The 19918-nt window shown below is 42.9% G+C and overlaps 1 protein-coding gene and 1 pseudogene across 1 annotated transcript; both read right to left on the bottom strand.

Moving 5' to 3' along the window:
* Window positions 1–2656: 2656 nt before the first annotated feature.
* Window positions 2657–17711, bottom strand: LOC121552321 (E3 UFM1-protein ligase 1-like). The gene is made up of 19 exons (XM_041865138.2): window positions 17466–17711; window positions 13741–13886; window positions 11743–11771; window positions 11549–11646; window positions 11342–11456; window positions 10738–10868; window positions 10575–10633; window positions 10221–10367; window positions 9922–10097; window positions 8593–8772; window positions 7820–7946; window positions 7394–7516; window positions 5372–5492; window positions 5066–5232; window positions 4825–4955; window positions 4616–4696; window positions 4390–4475; window positions 4087–4267; window positions 2657–3832 (listed from the first exon to the last, which is right to left on the bottom strand). The coding sequence occupies exons 1-19, from the start codon at window positions 17540–17542 to the stop codon at window positions 3623–3625; spliced, it is 2385 nt and encodes a 794-aa protein (XP_041721072.2). The 5' UTR covers window positions 17543–17711; the 3' UTR covers window positions 2657–3622.
* A 222-nt stretch (window positions 17712–17933) lies between these two features.
* On the bottom strand, window positions 17934–19524 carry LOC121552703 (annotated as a pseudogene).
* Window positions 19525–19918: the final 394 nt, after the last annotated feature.

Here is a 19918-nt window from a genome sequence, read left to right as displayed (position 1 = left end):
CACTTTCGTGCTTTGGCCCAGGCTCTACTTCATGCATATAGCTCCTCCAGCTTGCGCTCTTGCTTGTTTCCATGGCAATCGGAGGCACGTGCCTGTGGATAGACTTGTGTGATGCATGCGTCCTTCCTCATGCGGGTCTATGTGAAAAACACCCAAGACAGACTCCCTCATCTCTGTGGTGCCGTACTGTCAGGGGTTTTAGGCTGGGTTTCTGTATAGCACTTTGTGAAATCTGCAGATGTAAAAAGGCCTTTATAAATAAAATTGGATTGATTGAAGGACACCTGTAGAACACTGCAACACAGAGGATATACAGCGATCTGAAATAATTACTAGGCAGCTAGAAGCTGTAGGTTCTGTTATATTGCTTGCACCCATCCATAATCATCAGATCAGTGTAGATTAAGGAAAGGAAGACACTTTACAATACAGTATGCTGTCAAGGGCTTTACCAAAGATAAGCTGACTACCAACTACTGCATGGTAGAAAATGAAGGACGTCTAGACACTGACCTTCCTAAAATCATGATGAAAAGCATTTTATAATCATGCTTCCATTACAGCGGTCTACATTAGGTTCAATCAAAAAATGTATCATTCAGCAATCTATATGTCTAGAATGTTGATTACTACCTTCCAGTTATATATCCCCTTTGGCATTCCCCTTTGAAAGCAGCAAATCTCGTTCCATCTGGCACACACAATCCAGATAATGTAGTATTATCCAAGCCAATCAACATCGGAGCAGCTTATCACTGTTCATGGTAACATGATGGAGGGCTAAAAATTATTTTATTTACTTCTGGCATAGTCTAAAGAGAAAATCCTTTACAGATTTCAGTCTATTTTGCTGTTCAACATTAGGGAATACTCCCCTCTCACGGTGGTGATGATTCGGAAAGTATTCAGACCCCTTGACTTTTTCCACATTGTTACGTTACAGCCTTATTCTAAAATGGATTTTTTAAATGACAAAGCGAAAACAGTTTTTTTTTTGGTGCGAATTTATTACAAATAAAAAAACAAATACCTTATTTACATAAGTATTCAGACCCTTTGCTATGAGACTCGAAATTGAGCTCAGGTGCATCCTGTTTCCATTGATCATCCTTGAGATGTTTCTACAACTTGATTGGAGTCCACCTGTGGTAAATTAATTTGATTGGACATGAGGTCCCACAGTTGACAGTGCATGTCAGAGCAAAAACCAAGCCATGAGGTCGAATGAATTGTCCTTAGAGCTCCAAGACAGGATTGTGTCAAGGCACAGATCTGGGGACGTTTTTGCAGCATTGAAGGTCCCCAGGAACACAGTAGCCTCCATCATTCTTAAATGGAAGAAGTTTGGAACCACCAAGAATCTTCCTAGAGCTGGCCACCTGGCAAAACTGAGCAATTGGGGGAGAAGGGTCTTGGTCAGGGAGGTGACCAAGAACCCGATGGTCACTCTGACAGAGCTCCAGAGTTCCTCTGTGGAGATGGGAGAACCTTCCAGAAGGACAACCATCTCTGCAGCACTCCACCAATCAGGCCTTTATGGTAGAGTGGCCAGATGGAAGCCACTCCTCAGGAAAAGGCACATGACAGCCCGCTTGGAGTTTGCCAAAAGGCACCTAAATGACTCTCAGACCATGAGAAACAAGATTCTCTGGTCTGATGAAACCAAGATTGAACTCTTTGGCCTGAATGCCAAGCGTCACATCTGGAGGAAACCTAGCACCATCCCTACAGTGAAGCATGGTGGTGGCAGCATCATGCTGTGGGGATGTTTTTCAGCGGCAGGGACACGGAGACTACGTCTCTGGAGAGACCTGAAAATAGCTGTACAGCGACACTCCCCATCCAACCTGACAGAGCTTGAGAGGATCTGCAGAGAAGAATGGGAGAAACTCCCCAAATACAGGTGTGCAAAGCTTGTTGCGTCATACACAAGACAACTCGAGGCTGTAATCACTGCCAAAGGTGCTTCAACAAAGTACTGAGTAAAGGGTCTGAATACTTATGTAAATGTGATATTTCAGTTTTTTATTTTTAATACATTTGCTAAAATTTCTAAAAACCTGTTTTTGCTTTGTCATTATGGGGTATTGTGTGTAGATTGATGAGGGGGGGAAAAAACAATTTAATCAATTTTAGAATAAGGCTGTAACGTAATAAAATGTAGAAAAAGTCAAGTGGTCTGAATACTTTCCGAATGCACTGAATATGTATATTTTTTTACTGACAAATAAAATCAATCAATCAATCCAAACTGTGCAGCGGCCAATTGATGAATGGAAAGCGACATCTGTTACAAAACACCAAAAAGTTGAATGACATTATTCAGAGATTGTTAAGCCTTCTATACTGGGTAAGACTACAAGGTAGGGAGGGATGTATGTTCTGTTTGTCCAGATTGACACAGTCTATTTATTGTGGTGTGAAAACGCAAACCATGATATTGAAGTGCCCGAAGTCAGTATGCTTTGTTTATTGTTTGTGTGGTGCATTGGCACAGAAACCAGTTGTTGGAAAATTTGTTGCATACCGACTTCGGGCACTTTTATATAATTATAAACATGGCATCAAAATGTTGAAAATCGGATTTCCCCCTAGCTGATCAGTGTCTGCAGCCGGCTCTGATCGTAGTGTAATGAAACAGGCAGGGAGAGTGAGCTCGTCTGTGGTAGCGGTGAACCCTCAACCTTCTGGCCCATAGCCCTGCGTGGAATCGACTGTGCCACAAAAGCATACAGAAGTGGCAAAGTTGATATCCACGTTTATAAACACAGGGTCGCTACGGTTATTGTTATTCGTTGTTAATTCTAGGGTGTTCAATTTATTTTATGACACCTTTAGTTGGACTAGCCCCTCCCCACCAGTAAATTTCGATCTGTCCCTAATACAAGTTTCATGTGCAGTTGTTCCCAGTATTGTGTGTTACCAATGGAGGGCGCCAGTGGTCTGTGTATCTTTCGTTTCAGTAGAATGAAGAAGATACAGTAGCCTGGATGAGGCAGTGATTTAGGACTACTAAGGATAAATATCTAGCTTCTGTGAATTTTGAAGTGACATAAATAACGATAGTTTCCACCTCTTAAATATCATGTTGACTATAAGCCCAAAAGACACAAACTAAGTTACATTCCAAGAGAGGCTGAGTTTAACTAATCCATGAAATTATTTATTACATTACATTTACATTTACATTTTAGTCATTTAGCAGACGCTCTTATCCAGAGCGACTTACAGGAGCAAATTACCTCACTGAGGACTTAATTTGAATGTTAATTCAAATGACACATCCTGCAAAGGAATTTACTGCAAATAATAGACCACTCACAACACTACCACACTAGGTGGGTATCAGATATTTCTTAGTCTAAATGGGTAAGACTGTTGAGAAAGCACTTTGTAAGACAATTGTGTTTGGGGCAGCTGATCTACAGTATTTAATTATGAATTTATTTCTAGATTTCTGGACATTCATTGGCCGCTTTGGAGAGCATTAAATCTGCGATGCATTGTGGGTAAATCAGTACTAACTGACTGATCTACAAATAATAATGAGTAGTTAGGTGATTTGTAGATCAGTCAGCTGGCAGTTTCCAACTGCAATGCAGTCGATGTGGCACAAGCCCATTCACTCTTCAGTCCCAGACGTCTTCTTCTGAGAGAGGACCAGATCCTTTACTTCGCTGGTCAGGGAGACCAGCTCCTTCCGGATGGCCTCTGCCTCGTCCCCCTCCTCTGGGTTCTCTCCCTCCCCCTGCTCCTGCTTTTTCCCCTGGCTCTGGCTCACCAGCTGCTTAACCACCAGACCCTGGTAGCCCGTCAGCAGCCTGTGCTGCTCCTGGAACACAACAACCACACCCATCCAAAAGCTTCAGTATGATGTCATCTTAAAAACGGTGTCAATTGTAAACAGGTCACAATGTAAGTGTTGCAGAAAAAGATCACCATAGGTCCCCCATAGAGCTAATCGAAAACATCCCAATAACATAAAAGGTTGCAAACATACACCATTCTAACTATTACTGGTATAATAACACTAGGAATTTAGTGTAATGTATTATCAATGAGAACCAAGGAGAAAGGGGGCAGTACCTCAGAGACGCGGCCCACCAGAGTCCCTATGATCTGGGGGACACAGCGTCCGGGGGCGTGCAGCATGCAGTGGGTGCTGGCCTGGAAGAGCAGCACACTGGTCAGGTGGAGAATCAAGGCTGGGTCCTCCGTCTCCTTCAGCTGCTCTATCAGAGCCTGCCGGTGCAGGAACAGGGCCTGTCTATAGGAACCAGAACACACACACTGCCCAGTCAGCCAAGAATGTGTAGCACCTCAGACAATGACCCAGGTCCATAGTTATTATAGACAGGTAAATGCTTTGACTTAATTGGTTGCTTTAACCTTTCTCTTTTCTTGTCTCCTTTCTTCAGCATGAATCCACACACCTCAACTGCTGTTTCTATATTGGTTAAAAAATCTTCAATCGTCTGAAAAGAAACAAATATCAATAGTGTCAGAAAAGCTCCATGCATATGATACATATGAGAGAGCAATCTCAAAGTACATTTCTTTGTTTATAACAACAATGATAATGTAGTAACCCTCCAACTGAATGAACATAACTTACTTTTCCATTCAGACTGTTGTGCACTTTCATAAGAGGCCCTTTGGTTTCCTCTGGAAACATTCCTAACATCTTCACTCTGACCTAAAGGGGGATACATTGACAGACATTGTGACATTTGGGAATGTGCAGTACATGGATGAAGCCTCACTAAAGTACTTGACCAACAGCACTGAACAGGCTTGGAATGACAAGCTGAGAGGAGAGCTAACCTCGTTGGTGATAGAGCTGGGATTCTCTGCTGACATCATGAGTTCAGCTGCCATGAAATTCACCAGGATATTGGTGATGTCCGTGCACACCGTCTTCAGGACGTACTTGGCAATGTGGACCTGGGTCTCATCTGTGGGCTCAAATAAGGATTGATCAGTTGATGTTTATGCTGCATTAATAGGTTTTACGTTCAATGAGGATCACCTGTACTTCTGTAGGAGGTAAATTAAAGCTATTTACCAGAGAAGAGCTTGGTCCCTTTCTCAAAGAGCCTGATGTTGTTGTACAGGTTGGAGAGCTCCTCCTGGAAGTCCTTCACACTTCTCTTCTTGGTCACACCGGTCGTGGAGCTAGTGGAGGACATGAACACAGTCCGAACCACCTCCTGGTAGGTCTTAGTCAATGGCCTGCAGACAGAGCAAGAGTCTTGCATGTTAAAACTGACGCATTGATGCACAGTATTTATTTTGTTGGTTGAGTAAGGGGGTTAACACATTGTGCTTGAAAGTGATTGTGACTAATCGTGATCGTGACAGGAATCCCTACCTTACTAAATGCTCCGCCAACTCAGAGAGGATTTCTTCGGGGCAGTCACACACTCTCTCTTCTAGAACAGCGGTGATCTCCTCCAGGCCCATGAAGGGGACTTCAGTCTGTTTGTTACGATCTGCAAAAGAGTGAAAGAAAAATATAATTGGCCTTAAATGGGGGTATTACAGTTCCCTTGGTCTTACACTAACAGGCTTAATCACCCAGGGGAGCAATCTCTTCCAACAACTGTTAAGATCTCATTACAGAGAACTACCTCACCGAACAAACAATGTAATACTGTACCTGAATTGACATACAGTGAGGGAAAAAAGTATTTGATCCCCTGCTGATTTTGTACGTTTGCCCACTGACAAAGAAATGATGAGTCTATAATTTTAATGATAGGTTTATTTGAACAGTGAGAGACAGAATAACAACAAAAAAATCCAGAAAAACGCACGTCAAATATTGTATAAATTGATTTGCATTTTAATGAGGGAAATACGTATTTGACCCCCTCTCAATCAGAAAGATTTCTGGCTCCCAGATGTCTTTTATACAGGTAACGAGCTGAGATTAGGAGCACACTCTTAAAAGGGAGTGCTCCTAATCTCAGATTGTTACCTGTTTAAAAGACACTTGTTCGCAGTAGCAATCAATCAATCAGATTCCAAACTCTCCACCCTGGCCAAGACCAAAGAGCTCTCCAAGGATGTCAGGGACAAGACTGTAGACCTACACAAGGCTGGAATGGGCTACAAGACCATCGCCAAGCAGCTTGGTGAGAAGGTGACAACAGTTGGTGCGATTATTCGCAAATGGAAGAAACACAAAATAACTGTCAATCTCCCTCGGCCTGGGGCTCCATGCAAGATCTCACCTCGTGGAGTTGCAATGATCATGAGAACGGTGAGGAATCAGGCCAGAACTACACGGGAGGATCTTGTCAATGATCTCAAGGCAGCTGGGACCATAGTCAACAAGAAAACAATTGGTAACACACTACGCCGTGAAGGACTGAAATCCTGCAGCGCCCACAAGGTCCCCCTGCTCAAGAAAGCACATATACATGCCCGTCTGAAGTTTGCCAATGAACATCTGAATGATTCAGAGGAGAACTGGGTGAAAGTGTTGTGGTCAGATGAGACCAAAATGGAGCTCTTTGGCATCAACTCAACTCGCCGTGTTTGGAGGAGGAGGAATGCTGCCTATGACCCCAAGAACACCATCCCCACCGTCAAACATGGAGGTGGAAACATTATGCTTTAGGGGTGTTTTTCTGCTAAGGGCACAGGACAACTTCACCGCATCAAAGGGACGATGGACGGGGCCATGTACTGTCAAATCTTGGGTGAGAACCTCCTTCCCTCAGCCAGGGCATTGAAAATGGGTCGTGGATGGGTATTCCAGCATGACAATGACCCAAAACACACGGCCAAGGCAACAAAGGAGTGGCTCAAGAAGAAGCACATTAAGGTCCTGGAGTGGTCTAGCCAGTCTCCAGACCTTAATCCCATAGAAAATCTGTGGAGGGGAGCTGAAGGTTCGAGTTGCCAAACGTCAGCCTCGAAACCTTAATGACTTGGAGAAGATCTGCAAAGAGGAGTGTGACAAAATCCCTCCTGAGATGTGTGCAAACCTGGTGGCCAACTACAAGAAACGTCTGACCTCTGTGATTGCCAACAAGGGTTTTGCCACCAAGTACTAAGTCATGTTTTGCAGAGGGGTCAAATACTTATTTCCCTCATTAAAATGCAAATCAATTTCTAACATTTTTGACATGCGTTTTTCTGGATTTCTTTGTTGTTATTCTGTCTCTCACTGTTCAAATAAACCTACCATTAAAATTATAGACTGATCATTTCTTTGTCAGTGGGCAAACGTACAAAATCAGCAGGGGATCAAATACTTTTTTCACTTCACTGTAGGGTTTTATTGTGCAAACCCACAATAACGTTAGCCTGTGATCCAAACTGGAGCCGTGCTACATAGTGAATTCAGTGTGGAACCCAGGCAACATAATGACTGTAGTCATACTTTGTGGGGTGACTGCTGTCTCCTCGTCACTGTCATCGTCCCTCTTGCCCTTCCTCTTGGTTTTGCGTATCCTGACCTCTCTGGCGTTGCATCCTCCACCACCTCCTTTACTGCCGCTGCCCTCTAGGAAGCAAAACAATAACCAATTAATGAACACTCTCCGCGGGGTCTGCAGAAAGCAGATGTTTCCGGTTTTAAGGGATGTAGTATTTTTAACCTAACGTCCATTTCTCCTGAAAAACGGTTGTGGGGACGCCGCACAGGCGTATTTTGACACCTGCTACGTTAGGTTAATGAATGAATGATGAGGAACTGACCAGGGGTCAAATCTCTCCAACTACCGAGCAGAAAATACCTAGCCTTAGAAGAGGTTACCATGTCTAGTTGATAACAGATAGACTAACAGATAGGCCTGGCCTGTACTACCTGTAGTCCTTCTCCTCCTCTCTGCCTCCCTCTTCTCCTTTTTGGAGGGGGCTGTATTTTCTGTCATCATAGCGCCTTGCTTGAGATCGTCTTCAGTTATCAGGAAAACAGGGTTGTTCTTGGCTTCCTGAAAGAGAACAGCATGGAATTGATGAAGTGGAAAGGAGACACAGCTATACACTGAGTGTACAACACATTAAGAACATCTTCCTAATATTGAGTTGCACCCCCACCCCCTTTTGCCCTCAGAAAAGCCTCAATTCGTCAGGGCATGGACTCTACAAGGTGTCGAAAGCGTTCCACAGGGATGCTGGCCCATGTTGATCCCAATGATTCTCACAGTTGTGTCAAGTTGGCTGGATGTCCTTTGGGTGGTGGACCATTCTTGATACACACGGGAAACTGTTGCAGGTCTTGACACAAACCGACGCACCTGGCACCTACTATCATACCCTGTTCAAAGGCAAATAAATATTTTGTCTTGCCCATTCACCATCTGAATGGCACACATACACAATCCATGTCTCAATTGTCTCAAGGCTTAAAAATCCTTCTTTATCCTGTCTCCTCCCCTTCATCTACACTGATTGAAGTGGATTTAACAGGTGACATCAATAAGGGATCATAGCTTTCACCTGGATTCACCTGGTCAGTCTGTCATGGAAAGAGCAGGTGTTCTTAATGCTTTGTACATTCAGTTTATATCCATCTCAAAAGACAATGACAATCACAGTTTTGGGCCATCAGGTAACTTCATGACCGGTGTGATTTACCTTCTGAGCTTTATGCTGCATGGTCTCCTCAAAAAGACAGAGACAGTTGCTGATGAACTTCTCGCTGACCACCACGGTGTCTCCCAGGACCCTGGCAGTCGACTGCACGTTGGTCGTTCTCATGGCCTCGTTGATTATGATGCCAACGTCTTCCATGGACAGACAGCTGGGCAGAATGGGCTACATGTCAAAAGCAGGGGAACACATGGCACACTTTAAGTGACTCAAGAAAATGAGATGATTTTATATACAGTACCAGTCAAACGTTTGGACACACCTACTCATTCCAGGGTTTGTCTTTATTTTTACTATTTTCTACATTGTAGAATAATAGTGAAGACATCAAAACTATGAAATAACACATATGGAATCATGTAGAAACCAATTAAATGTTAAACAAATCAAATATATTCTATATTTGAGATTCTTCAAAGTAGCTACCCTTTGCCTTGATGACAGCGTTGCACACTCTTGGCATTGTCTCAACCAGCTTCATGAGGTAGTCACCTGGAATGCATTTCAATTAACAGGTGTGCCTTGTTAAAAGTTAATTTGTGGAATTTATTTCCTTCTTAATGCGTTTGAGCCAATCAGTTATGTTGTGACAAGGTATGGGGGGTATACAGAAGATAGCCCTATTTGGTAAAAGACCAAGTCCATATTATGGCAAGAACAGCTCAAATAAGCAAAGAGAAACGACAGCCCATCATTACTTTAGACATGAAGGTCAGTCAATTCGGAAAATGTCAAGAACTTTGAAAGTTTCTTCAAGTGCAGTCGCAAAAGCCATCAAGCGCTATGATGAAACTGGCTCGAGGACCGCCACAGGAATGGAAGATCCAGAGTGCACAGGATCACCCGACCTCAACCCAATTGAGATGGTTTGGGATGAGTTGGACCGCAGAGTGAAGGAAAAGCAGCCAACGAGTGCTCAGCATATGTGGGAACTCCTTCAAGACTGTTGGAAAAGCATTCCAGGTGAAGCTGGTTGAGAGAATGCCAAGAGTGTGCAAAGCTGTCATCAAGACAAAGGGTGGCTATTTTGAAGAATCTGAAATATAAAATATATTTGGATTTGTTTAACACTTTTTTGGTTACTACATGATTCCATATGTGTTATTTCATAGTTTTGATGTCTTCACTATTATTCTACAAAGACAAACCCTGGAATGAGTAGGTGTGTCCAAACCTTTGACTGGTACTGTATATATACGCACTGTATACTTTAAATGTGACGCAAGCTAGTTACTGAGCAAAATCAACATATTATGCTATAAAGATTTATTTTTTTTTGGCAGAAAACGATTCATAAAGCAGGTTTGTATGGACCTGTACATCGGACCATGTGGCAGAGTTGACAGCCTCCTCCACAGAAGCCTCCACCTGGTCTACCAGGGCCTGGCCTACACAGGCTGCCCTAAGGAACAGCAGCTTGCTGGACTTGAAACGCTTCTTGATGTAGCTCACTGGGTCAGGGATGCCAAGTCTGATCAAGGAATCAAACTCTGTGTGGGGGGAACAGAGGAAATATCAGGTTTTAGGCAGAATTCCAGTATGGAAATTATGAAAAAGAAATATTGCAACCAATAATCTTAGTATATCCCATAAATAATTTAAGGTGGGAGTACCTAAGTAGCCGTTCTGCTTGAGGAATGAGTCCACCCAGGCATTCTGTGTTTTGGAGTAGATGTCAGGGATGTAGACAGCTTTGTCCTGCCGGCCCCCCACCACAGTGCCTTTCAGACGGCCAGTATTCACCAGCTCCTCCAAAACAGCTGGGGAACAATGGCCCAAAAGTTAGTTGAACGATAGCATGACATACAACTGAATTTGTTTGATTAGGCCTACTCAAAACATTATTTGTACTGTATATGAACACACAGATCAAATCACTATACACCCAAAACACACATGGTACAGTGCTGACAATATTCTAACTGTTTGGTCTGAATATTAACACAACAGAAGGAATAGCTACTTACAGTAGAGAAGATGTTCCTGAAAACCATAAATGCCAATCACGTTACCGACTGGTGTTGGCCTACACAAGGAATCAAAGGAATTAAGTATTAGGAGCAGGGCGAAAAAAACGAAGATAGTGTTGGTTAAAAACGCAAGACAAGAAGGGATCGGTATGGAACATACCAAGTCACTGCACTGAAAAGCCCACGGATGCGAGCTCTGTGGCGAGAGACAAATGCAGGGGTGAATAAGACTCCCCTGTTGTACTCATCCATCTGGCCTTGGATGACTTTCCCAAGGCGCTTCGACAGCTCCTATGAGACACAGCACAGCACACAATCAGACAAAGTGGATAACATTTAAATGTACATTTACATTTTAGTCCTTTAGCAGACACTCCAGAGCGACTTACAGTTAGTGAGTGCATACATTTTCAAACGCCATGCTCTACCAACTGAGCTACACAGGACCATTTCAGATAAGAACTGTGTGTACAGGTCCATACATGCACCTCAAGCTTTAACTCAAGCTGTCAAAAGCCTACTGATATCAAAGGATACACATGATTAATTGCAGATATTTTCTGTCAGTATCACCTCAAATATGAAACAGAGGGGATGGTATTGACAAGAAGACAGAGGGGGCTCTAAACTCATGGTTAGTGCTATGCGGTATCCTTGCGATGTCCCTACCCTAAACACTAACCATTTTGAATTTCAACATAAATGGGGTGACGTCAGAGTTGGGACGTCCCAAGGACCCCGTTTAGACTGTTCCCTTGTCTCACCTCAGTCAGGAAGTCCCCTGGAAGGTCATAGTTTTTACATAGTTCTGGGATGTTCACCAAGCCTGCCTCTTGTAGTTTATCATTCACCTCCTCAGAAACTCGATTCAGGTAGTTTCTTGAAGACAAAGGGAAATCAGAACAAATCTGATAGCCCAGTAGTTGACAGTACTACAATGAAAAATATGTAATGTGAAAAGTTCTACTTACTCATCGATAAGCTGCCCCAGCACCAGTTGAACGCTTTTATCAGATCTTGCTATGTCATTTGCTCTGGCCTCAACATGGACCCAATCAACGTTGATAATCTGTAAACAATAATAAAAAACCATTATTGTCAGAAACACTTAACTACAGCGCTACACACTAGGAAGATGAATTAGTAGTACTGCAGAGTGACACACCTTCTGTAGGTCCACAATGTTGACACGACCTTTGGAAAGCAGAAACACAAGATTAAAAAATATACAGTGGGGAGAACAAGTATTTGATACACTGCCGATTTTGCAGGTTTTCCTACTTACAAAGCATGTAGAGGTCTGTAATTTTTATCATAGGTACACTTCAACTGTGAGAGACGGAATCTAAAACAAAAATCCAGAAAATCACATTGTATGATTTTTAAGTAATTAATTTGCATTTTATTGCATGACATAAGTATTTGATCACCTACCAACCAGTAAGAATTCCGGCTCTCACAGACCTGTTAGTTTTTCTTTAAGAAGCCCTCCTGTTCTCCACTCATTACTTGTATTAACTGCACCTGTTTGAACTCGTTACCTGTATAAAAGACACCTGTCCACACACTCAATCAAACAGACTCCAACCTCTCCACAATGGCCAAGACCAAAGAGCTGTGTAAGGACATCAGGGATAATATTGTATACCTGCACAAGGCTGGGATGGGCTACAGGACAATAGGCAAGCAGCTTGGTGAGAAGGCAACAACTGTTGGCGCAATTATTCGAAAATGGAAGAAGTTCAAGATGACGGTCAATCACCCTCGGTCTGGGGCTCCATGCAAGATCTCACCTCGTGGGGCATCAATGATCATGAGGAAGGTGAGGGATCAGCCCAGAACTACACGGCAGGACCTGGTCAATGACCTGAAGAGAGCTGGTACCACAGTCTCAAAGAAAACCATTAGTAACACACTACGCTGTCATGGATTAAAATCCTGCAGCGCACGCAAGGTACCCCTGCTCAAGCCAGAGCATGTCCAGGCCCGTCTGAAGTTTGCCAATGACCATCTGGATGATCCAGAGGAGGAATGGGAGAAGGTCATGTGGTCTGATGAGACAAAAATTGAGCTTTTTGGTCTAAACTCCACTCGCCGTGTTTGGAGGAAAAAGAAGGATGAGTACAACCCCAAGAACACCATCCCAACCGTGAAGCATGGAGGTGGAAACATCATTATTTGGGGATGCTTTTCTGCAAAGGGGACAGGACGACTGCACCGTATTGAGGGGAGGATGGATGGGGCCATGTATCGCGAGATCTTGGCCAACAACCTCCTTCCCTCAGTAAGAGCATTGAAGATGGGTCGTGGCTGGGTCTTCCAGCATGACAACGACCCGAAACACACAGCCAGGGCAACTAAGGAGTGGCTCCGTAAGAAGCATCTCAAGGTCCTGGAGTGGCCTAGCCAGTCTCCAGACCTGAACCCAATAGAAAATCTTTGGAGGGAGCTGAAAGTCCGTATTGCCCAGCGACAGCCCCGAAACCTGAAGGATCTGGAGAAGGTCTGTATGGAGGAGTGGGCCAAAATCCCTGCTGCAGTGTGTGCAAACCTGGTCAAGACCTACAGGAAACATATGATCTCTGTAATTGCAAACAAAGGTTTCTGTACCAAATATTAAGTTCTGCTTTTCTGATGTATCAAATACTTATGTCATGCAATAAAATGCAAATTAATTACTTAAAAATCATACAATGTGATTTTCTGGATTTTTGTTTTAGATTCCGTCTCTCACAGTTGAAGTGTACCTATGATAAAAATTACAGACCTCTACATGCTTTGTAAGTAGGAAAACCTGCAAAATCGGCAGTGTATCAAATACTTGTTCTCCCCACTGTATATATAACCATAATCATTTAGTATAATATATGCCATTTAACAGATGCTTTTATCCAAAGCGACTTAGTCATGTGTCGTACATTTTACGTATGGGTCGTCCTGGTAAAAGAACCCACTACCCCGGCGTTGCAAGCACCATGCTCTACCAACTAACTGAACTACAGAGGACCATCTTTTCCATAACCTTTTGCCCATGTCAATAAATGTAGGTGTATGTTAAACCTTGAACATCTATGCAACCATGATCTGAGATGAATGAGTGCAAAACTTTTTTCTTTGACGACAAAGGTAATGGAATCAGAAGAACGTTGTCTAGCCAACTGACCTCCATGGACGTAGAGCTCGTCCCGTATCTCCCTACTGATTTGGGACGGGGTGATGTACTCCTTGCCATCAAGTGTGTGTACCACATCCAACTTCTTCTCTTCAACCAGCTTGGCAACGATTTCAATGCAGTTCCTCTCCGACAACCTGGGAAGGATTTACAGTAGAAGAGGCATTTAGACACAAAGATCCTATAATTTAGTTCTATATGTAATTCTATGCATTTAGTAAGAGGCATTTGAGTCCGCTGGTATATGTCCCGGGATTCATCCGATAGCATTGAAGAGTTTACCACAACAGTCACGGGCTTCATCAATAAGTGCATAGAGGATGGCGTCCCCACAGTGACTATGCGAACGTATCCAAAACAAAAACCATGGATTACAGGCAAAATCGGTGCTGAGCTAAAGGCTAGAGTTACCGCTTACAAGGAACGGGACACTGACATGGACGCATACAAGAAAGCACGCTACGACCTCCGACGAGACATCAAATATGCAAAAAGACAATATAGGAGGAAGGTGGAATCCTATTATACCGGCTCCGACGCTCATACGTGGCAAGGCTTGCAGATGATAACGGATTACATAGGGAAACCCAGCCATGAGTTGCCCAGCGATGCAGAACTCCCAAACAAGCTAAATGCCTTTCATGCTTGTTTTTCCGGATGACTGTGTGATCTCGCTCTCCGTGGCCGATGTGAGCAACCCTTTAATCAGGTTAACAATCACAAGGCGGAATACCAGGGCGCACTCTCAAAGCATGCGCAGACCAGCTGGCACGTGTCTTCAAGGATATTTTAGATCTCTCCTTGTACCAGTCTGTAATCCCAACATGATTCAAGCTGATCACCATTGTCTCTGTTCCCAAGAGCACCAAGGTAACCTGCCCAAATGACTATCGCCCTGTAGCACTCACATCTGTAATTATGAAGTGCTTTGAAAGGCTGGTCATGACACACATCAACACCATCATCCCAGCCACCCTAGACCCACTCCAATTCGCATACCGCCCCAACAGATCCACAGATTATGAAATCTCAATTGCACTTCACACCACCCTCTCCCACCTGGACAAGAAGGGAAATAACTATGTGAGAATGCTGTTCATAGACTACAGCTTAGCGTTCAATACCATAGTCCCCTTCAAGCTCATCACCAAGCTAGGGACCCTGGGACTGAACCCCTCCCTCTGCAACTGGATCCTGGACTTCCTGACGAGCCGGCCCCAGTTGTGAGGGTAGGCAACAACGCCTCCGCCACGCTGAACCTCAGCACGGGGGCCCCTTAGGGGTGTGTGCTTAGTCCCCTCCTGTACTCCCTGTAGTGGAGCGGATTGAGAGGGCTGTAGTGGAGCGGATCGAGAGCTTCAAGTTCCTTGGCATCCACATCACTAAGGACTTAACATGGTCCACACACACCCACACGGCAGCGCCTCTTCCCCATCAGGAAGCTACAAAGATTTGGCATGGGCCCTCAGATCTCAAAAAGTTATACTGCTGCACCATCGAGAGCATCTTGACAGGCTGCATCACCGCTTGGTATGGCAAATGCACTGCCCTCGACCAAAAAGCGATACAGAGATTGCTGCGGACAGCCCAGTACATAATTGGGGCCCGAGCTCCCTGCCATCCAGGACCTCTATATCAGGCGGTGTCAGAGAAAGGCCCGATAAATTGCCAAAGACTCCAGCCACCCAAGCCATAGACTATTCACTCTGCTCCCGTCCGGCAAACGGTACCGGAGCATTGGCTCTCGGACCAACAGGCTCCGAGACAGCTTCTACCCCCAATCCATTAGACTGCTAAATAAGTCAATTAATGGTACCCGAACTATCTGCACAACTGACCTTATATTGCACTGACCCTACGCACACTCACTATACTATACAGTGCATTTGGAAAGTATTCAGACCCCTTGATTTTTTCCACATTTTGTTATGTTACAGCCTTATTCTAAAATGGAATACATAGTTTTTTCCCCCTCATCAATCTACACACCATACCCTTTACTCAGTACTTTGTTGAAGGACCTTTGGCAGCGATTACAGCCTCAAGTCTTCTTGGGTATGATGCTACAAGCTTGGCACACCTGTATTTGGGGAGTCTCAGATTCTTCTCTGCAGATCTTCTCAAGCTCTGTCAGGTTGGATGGGGATCTCTCTGTCCTTTGCTCCATTCATATTTCCCTTGATCCTGGCTAGTCTCCCTGCCTCTGAAAAACATCCCCAGAGCATGATGCGGAACTCTGGAGCTCTGTCAGAATGACCATCGGGTTCTTGGTCACCTTCTCCCCCGATTGCTCAGTTTGGCCGGGCGGCCAGCTCTAGGAAGATTCTTGGTGGTTCCAAACTTCTTCCATTTAAGAATGATGGAGGCTACTGTATTCTTGGGGACCTTCAATGCTGCAGAAATGTTTTGGTACCCTTCCCCAGATCTGTGCCTCGACACAATCCTGTCTTGGAGCTCAACGGACAATTCCTTTGACCTCAAGGCTTGGTTTTTGCTCTGACATGCACTGTCAACTGTGGGACCTTATATAGACAGGTGTGTGCCTTTCCAAATCAAGTTTTAGAACACCTACTCATTCAAGGTTTTTCTTTATTTATACTATTTTCTCAATTGTAACTACATCAAAACTACGAAATAACACATATGGAATCATGTAGAAACCAATAAAGAGTTAAACAAATCAAAATATATTTTATATTTGAGATTCTTCAAATTGCCACCCTTTGCTTAAATAAATAAAATACATTTGCAAACATTTCTAAAACCTGTTTTCACTTTGTCATTATGGGATATTGTGTGTAGATTGATGAGAGAGAAAAAACAATTTAACCCATTTTAGAATAAGGCTGTAATGTAACAAAATGTGGAAAAAGTCGAGGGATCTGAATACTCACTCACACCCACTACATTGACATACCCACACACACACAACAACAACACAAATACTTTTACACTCATCATTTTCTGCTACTCTGTTCTTTATATTACTGTTATCTATACTGATGCCTATTCACTTTACCCTGCCTTCATGTACATACTGTATCTACCTGAAATACCTCGTAACTCTGCACATTGATATGGTACTGGTACTCCCTGTATTGCTCCATTCTTGTGTATTTTATTGTATTCCTCGTGTTACCATTTTATTTTTTAACTCTGCATCGTTGGGAAGGACTTGTATGTAAGCATTTCACGGTAAAGTTTACACCAGTTGTATTCGGCGCATGTGACAAATACAATTTGATTTTAACAGAGTATTTCAATGGCTAGTTTTAGCAGCTGTTTCCTAAAAAAGGCCAGGGGTTCTGTTACATTACCTAACATACTCTAGTTAGCAGCTAGGGAATACAATATTAGTCCAGCTAAAAACTTCTGCAGGAAGCCCGTAGGCACAGTTTATTTAAAAATATTGTATTTATTTATTTGTCATACAAAAAAATGCACGTAGGCACAGATAGCTAGTTAACGTTAGCTGTCCTACTAACGATAGCTGTCCTGCTGGTTCAGCCCACCACACAACGTTAGTTTCAGCTAGCCAACTCGGACTATAACGCTAGTTCTATGACTACACAGACATAAACAGTCAACAAAGTCATGTATCTATCTAGCTAACTTACTAGCTACATCTGACTATAAAGTTCAGAGAAGCTAGCTAACGACTCGAGTATCGTTAGCTAACGTTAGCTGTTTTGCAATCGCCCGCTGGCATTAGCTACCTCTGCACTGTGTCAGCAAACTGTGCTCTCTGGAAATCCGCTGCCAGACGTCTGATTTCTTCCCAGGCGGCTGCCATCGTATTTGTTGGCTTCCAAAACTATTCAACTACAGCTTTGCATGAGCGATAATCTTCAACTCTATGGCTATATTTATAGCTACTAGCTAAACCATGTTGCGCAAAGTACAGTAACGTTAGCTAGTAGTATAGTGAGTGATCTACACGTCAACATAACGGTAACGTAGAACGGAAAGCCCGAGAGTCCAAAAAGCACCAGAATTTTTCCACCCATTTTTCCCGCAACCCCTCCTCATTCCTCCTGTGTGACGTCACATAATTAAATTCATCATCATCATCATCATCTGGCAGCTGCACAGCACATCTTTGGGAAAACATCGAACAAACACGCCTTATTATACAGTCAACAAAAAACACAATTCAAGTTTGTACAATGTCACCTATTCACACATTTTATTAGCCTGTTATTATTATAATAGCCTAATTTCATAAAAACTGCTTGAGAGCAAGAAATGCAAGCTAGCTACAAATGGTTTGAGTATCCATTGTTGTAAATTACTCACTGGAAATCAGTCTACAAACAAATTAGCTTATTGAAAAATATGAAAATGTATGATTTCATCCTAATATGCAATGCTGTAGTTTACAGAAGAGATTACAAGGAGGGAAATGTTGCAGCAAAACATGTTGGCAGTCTCCTTACATACATTATACTCCAAAATGATGAGTCCTGGTTATCACACAAGATATCAGGCTATGTTTCATGAGCTACCATAACATTGGTTGAACCACAACATTGCAGAAGAAAATGAGCTATCAACCCCAAAACCAAGTGTCAAGATTATTACAAACGTTATATTCCTTGTGTCTTTTAATGTAATCACAGGCACGACATGTGTGTTCAGCCCAGAAATGGGACCTCTTTACATTGAAATGTCTGCGCCAGTCAAAATACTGCAGATACATTTCTTCATTTGAATGTAACAGTGTGAGTTGGTGAGCTAGCTCTTTTGGGGAGAGGAAATCATCCACATGTATAAAGGCATCTCCAGGCACAAAGTTATCATAGTTCTGCCTTGGTGGCCCAAGAGCAATTGGCACAGATCCAGCAGCTAGTGGGTTGTACAGCTTTTCAGTGATGTAATCTTTGTGAATTGAGTTCTCAAATGACAGAATTTACAACTGGATATTGTGTTCAGGAAGTCTTGATCACTGATGTGTTCTCTGAAGGCATTTCCATAGGTGTGTATATCGATGTGTTTGACCAATTCATTGTAGTACCTCGCCCTGGCATGGTCAGGGTTCCAGTTGCTCACAATCCAGCAGACCAATTTAGTTTTAATTGGCAATAAGAAAGGTTCCCCCTCCTCTTGGCTGAATACAACTGACCCATAAGGCACTTCAATATCTGCATCTTGCCTATAATTCAAAGTCAAATTGAGAATATTTTCAAGACCTGGCTTTTTATAAGTGTGGGACGGGGACTCTAGATTCATCCACACCCATTTTTGGAAAGGTGGGCGCTGCTGCAATGGTGGTAGATTTGATAAATCACTTTTTATGTCTCTATGATGGATGATGACCCCACTTGACTTATTGTATAGGTCTCGGTCAAATGTTAAAAAACAGCCATCAATATTGAACAGGGTGCTGCATGTGTCCAAATCATAGGAGTGACCAAAAGGCCACAGCCATAATAGAACTATGGTCTTATTATTAACCTCCTTTGTAATATCTTCAAGATGTTCTTCCTTCTGAATTGGTAATGTTGATGATTCAATGGGTCTTGCAAGCCAGTTACTTGGTGGTTTAAAAAACATGAGTAAAACAGTCACAAAACAGCCTATTGCACTGATGCCAATTACAAGTAGGCGCAGAAAGCTGTACAAAGTTGCCATTGCCATTTTTGTCCTGTGAAATAAAATTAAAACACAAAATCATGTCATAAGTTTGTTTCAAAACAATGTTGATGACATTGCACTATCTAGAACCTAAAAGGGTTCTTCGGCTGTCCCCATAGAACCATTTGAAAAATAATTTTTGGTTCAAGGTAGAACCCTTTTGGTTCCAGGTAGAACCCTGTTGGGTTATATGTAGGACCCTTTTTTCCACAAAGGGTTATATATGGAACCAAAAAGGGTTATCCTATGGGGAATGCCAAAGGACCCTTTTTTCTTATAGTGTGGTTCAATAATGTAACAATGCAGTAAATGTATTGGTTTGGCTCAGTGTGTATATTTTCTCAGGTGATTATGGATTGTTTACCTTATAGCATTTTATATCACAAAAATCTGACACTATCTAATCACAGATGTCCAACATAGGAACATGTCTACATATTTTAGCTTACATGGCAAGATCACAATCAATGCATAGGCTAAAATGATCAAATAGCCTAAGTAGCTTATAGGCTGATCATGATTGAATAATAACCTA

This window comes from Coregonus clupeaformis, chromosome 36 (assembly GCF_020615455.1).
Source record: "Coregonus clupeaformis isolate EN_2021a chromosome 36, ASM2061545v1, whole genome shotgun sequence".
NCBI classification, from domain to species: Eukaryota; Metazoa; Chordata; class Actinopteri; order Salmoniformes; family Salmonidae; genus Coregonus; species Coregonus clupeaformis.
This window is presented reverse-complemented; position numbering and strand designations above follow the sequence as displayed.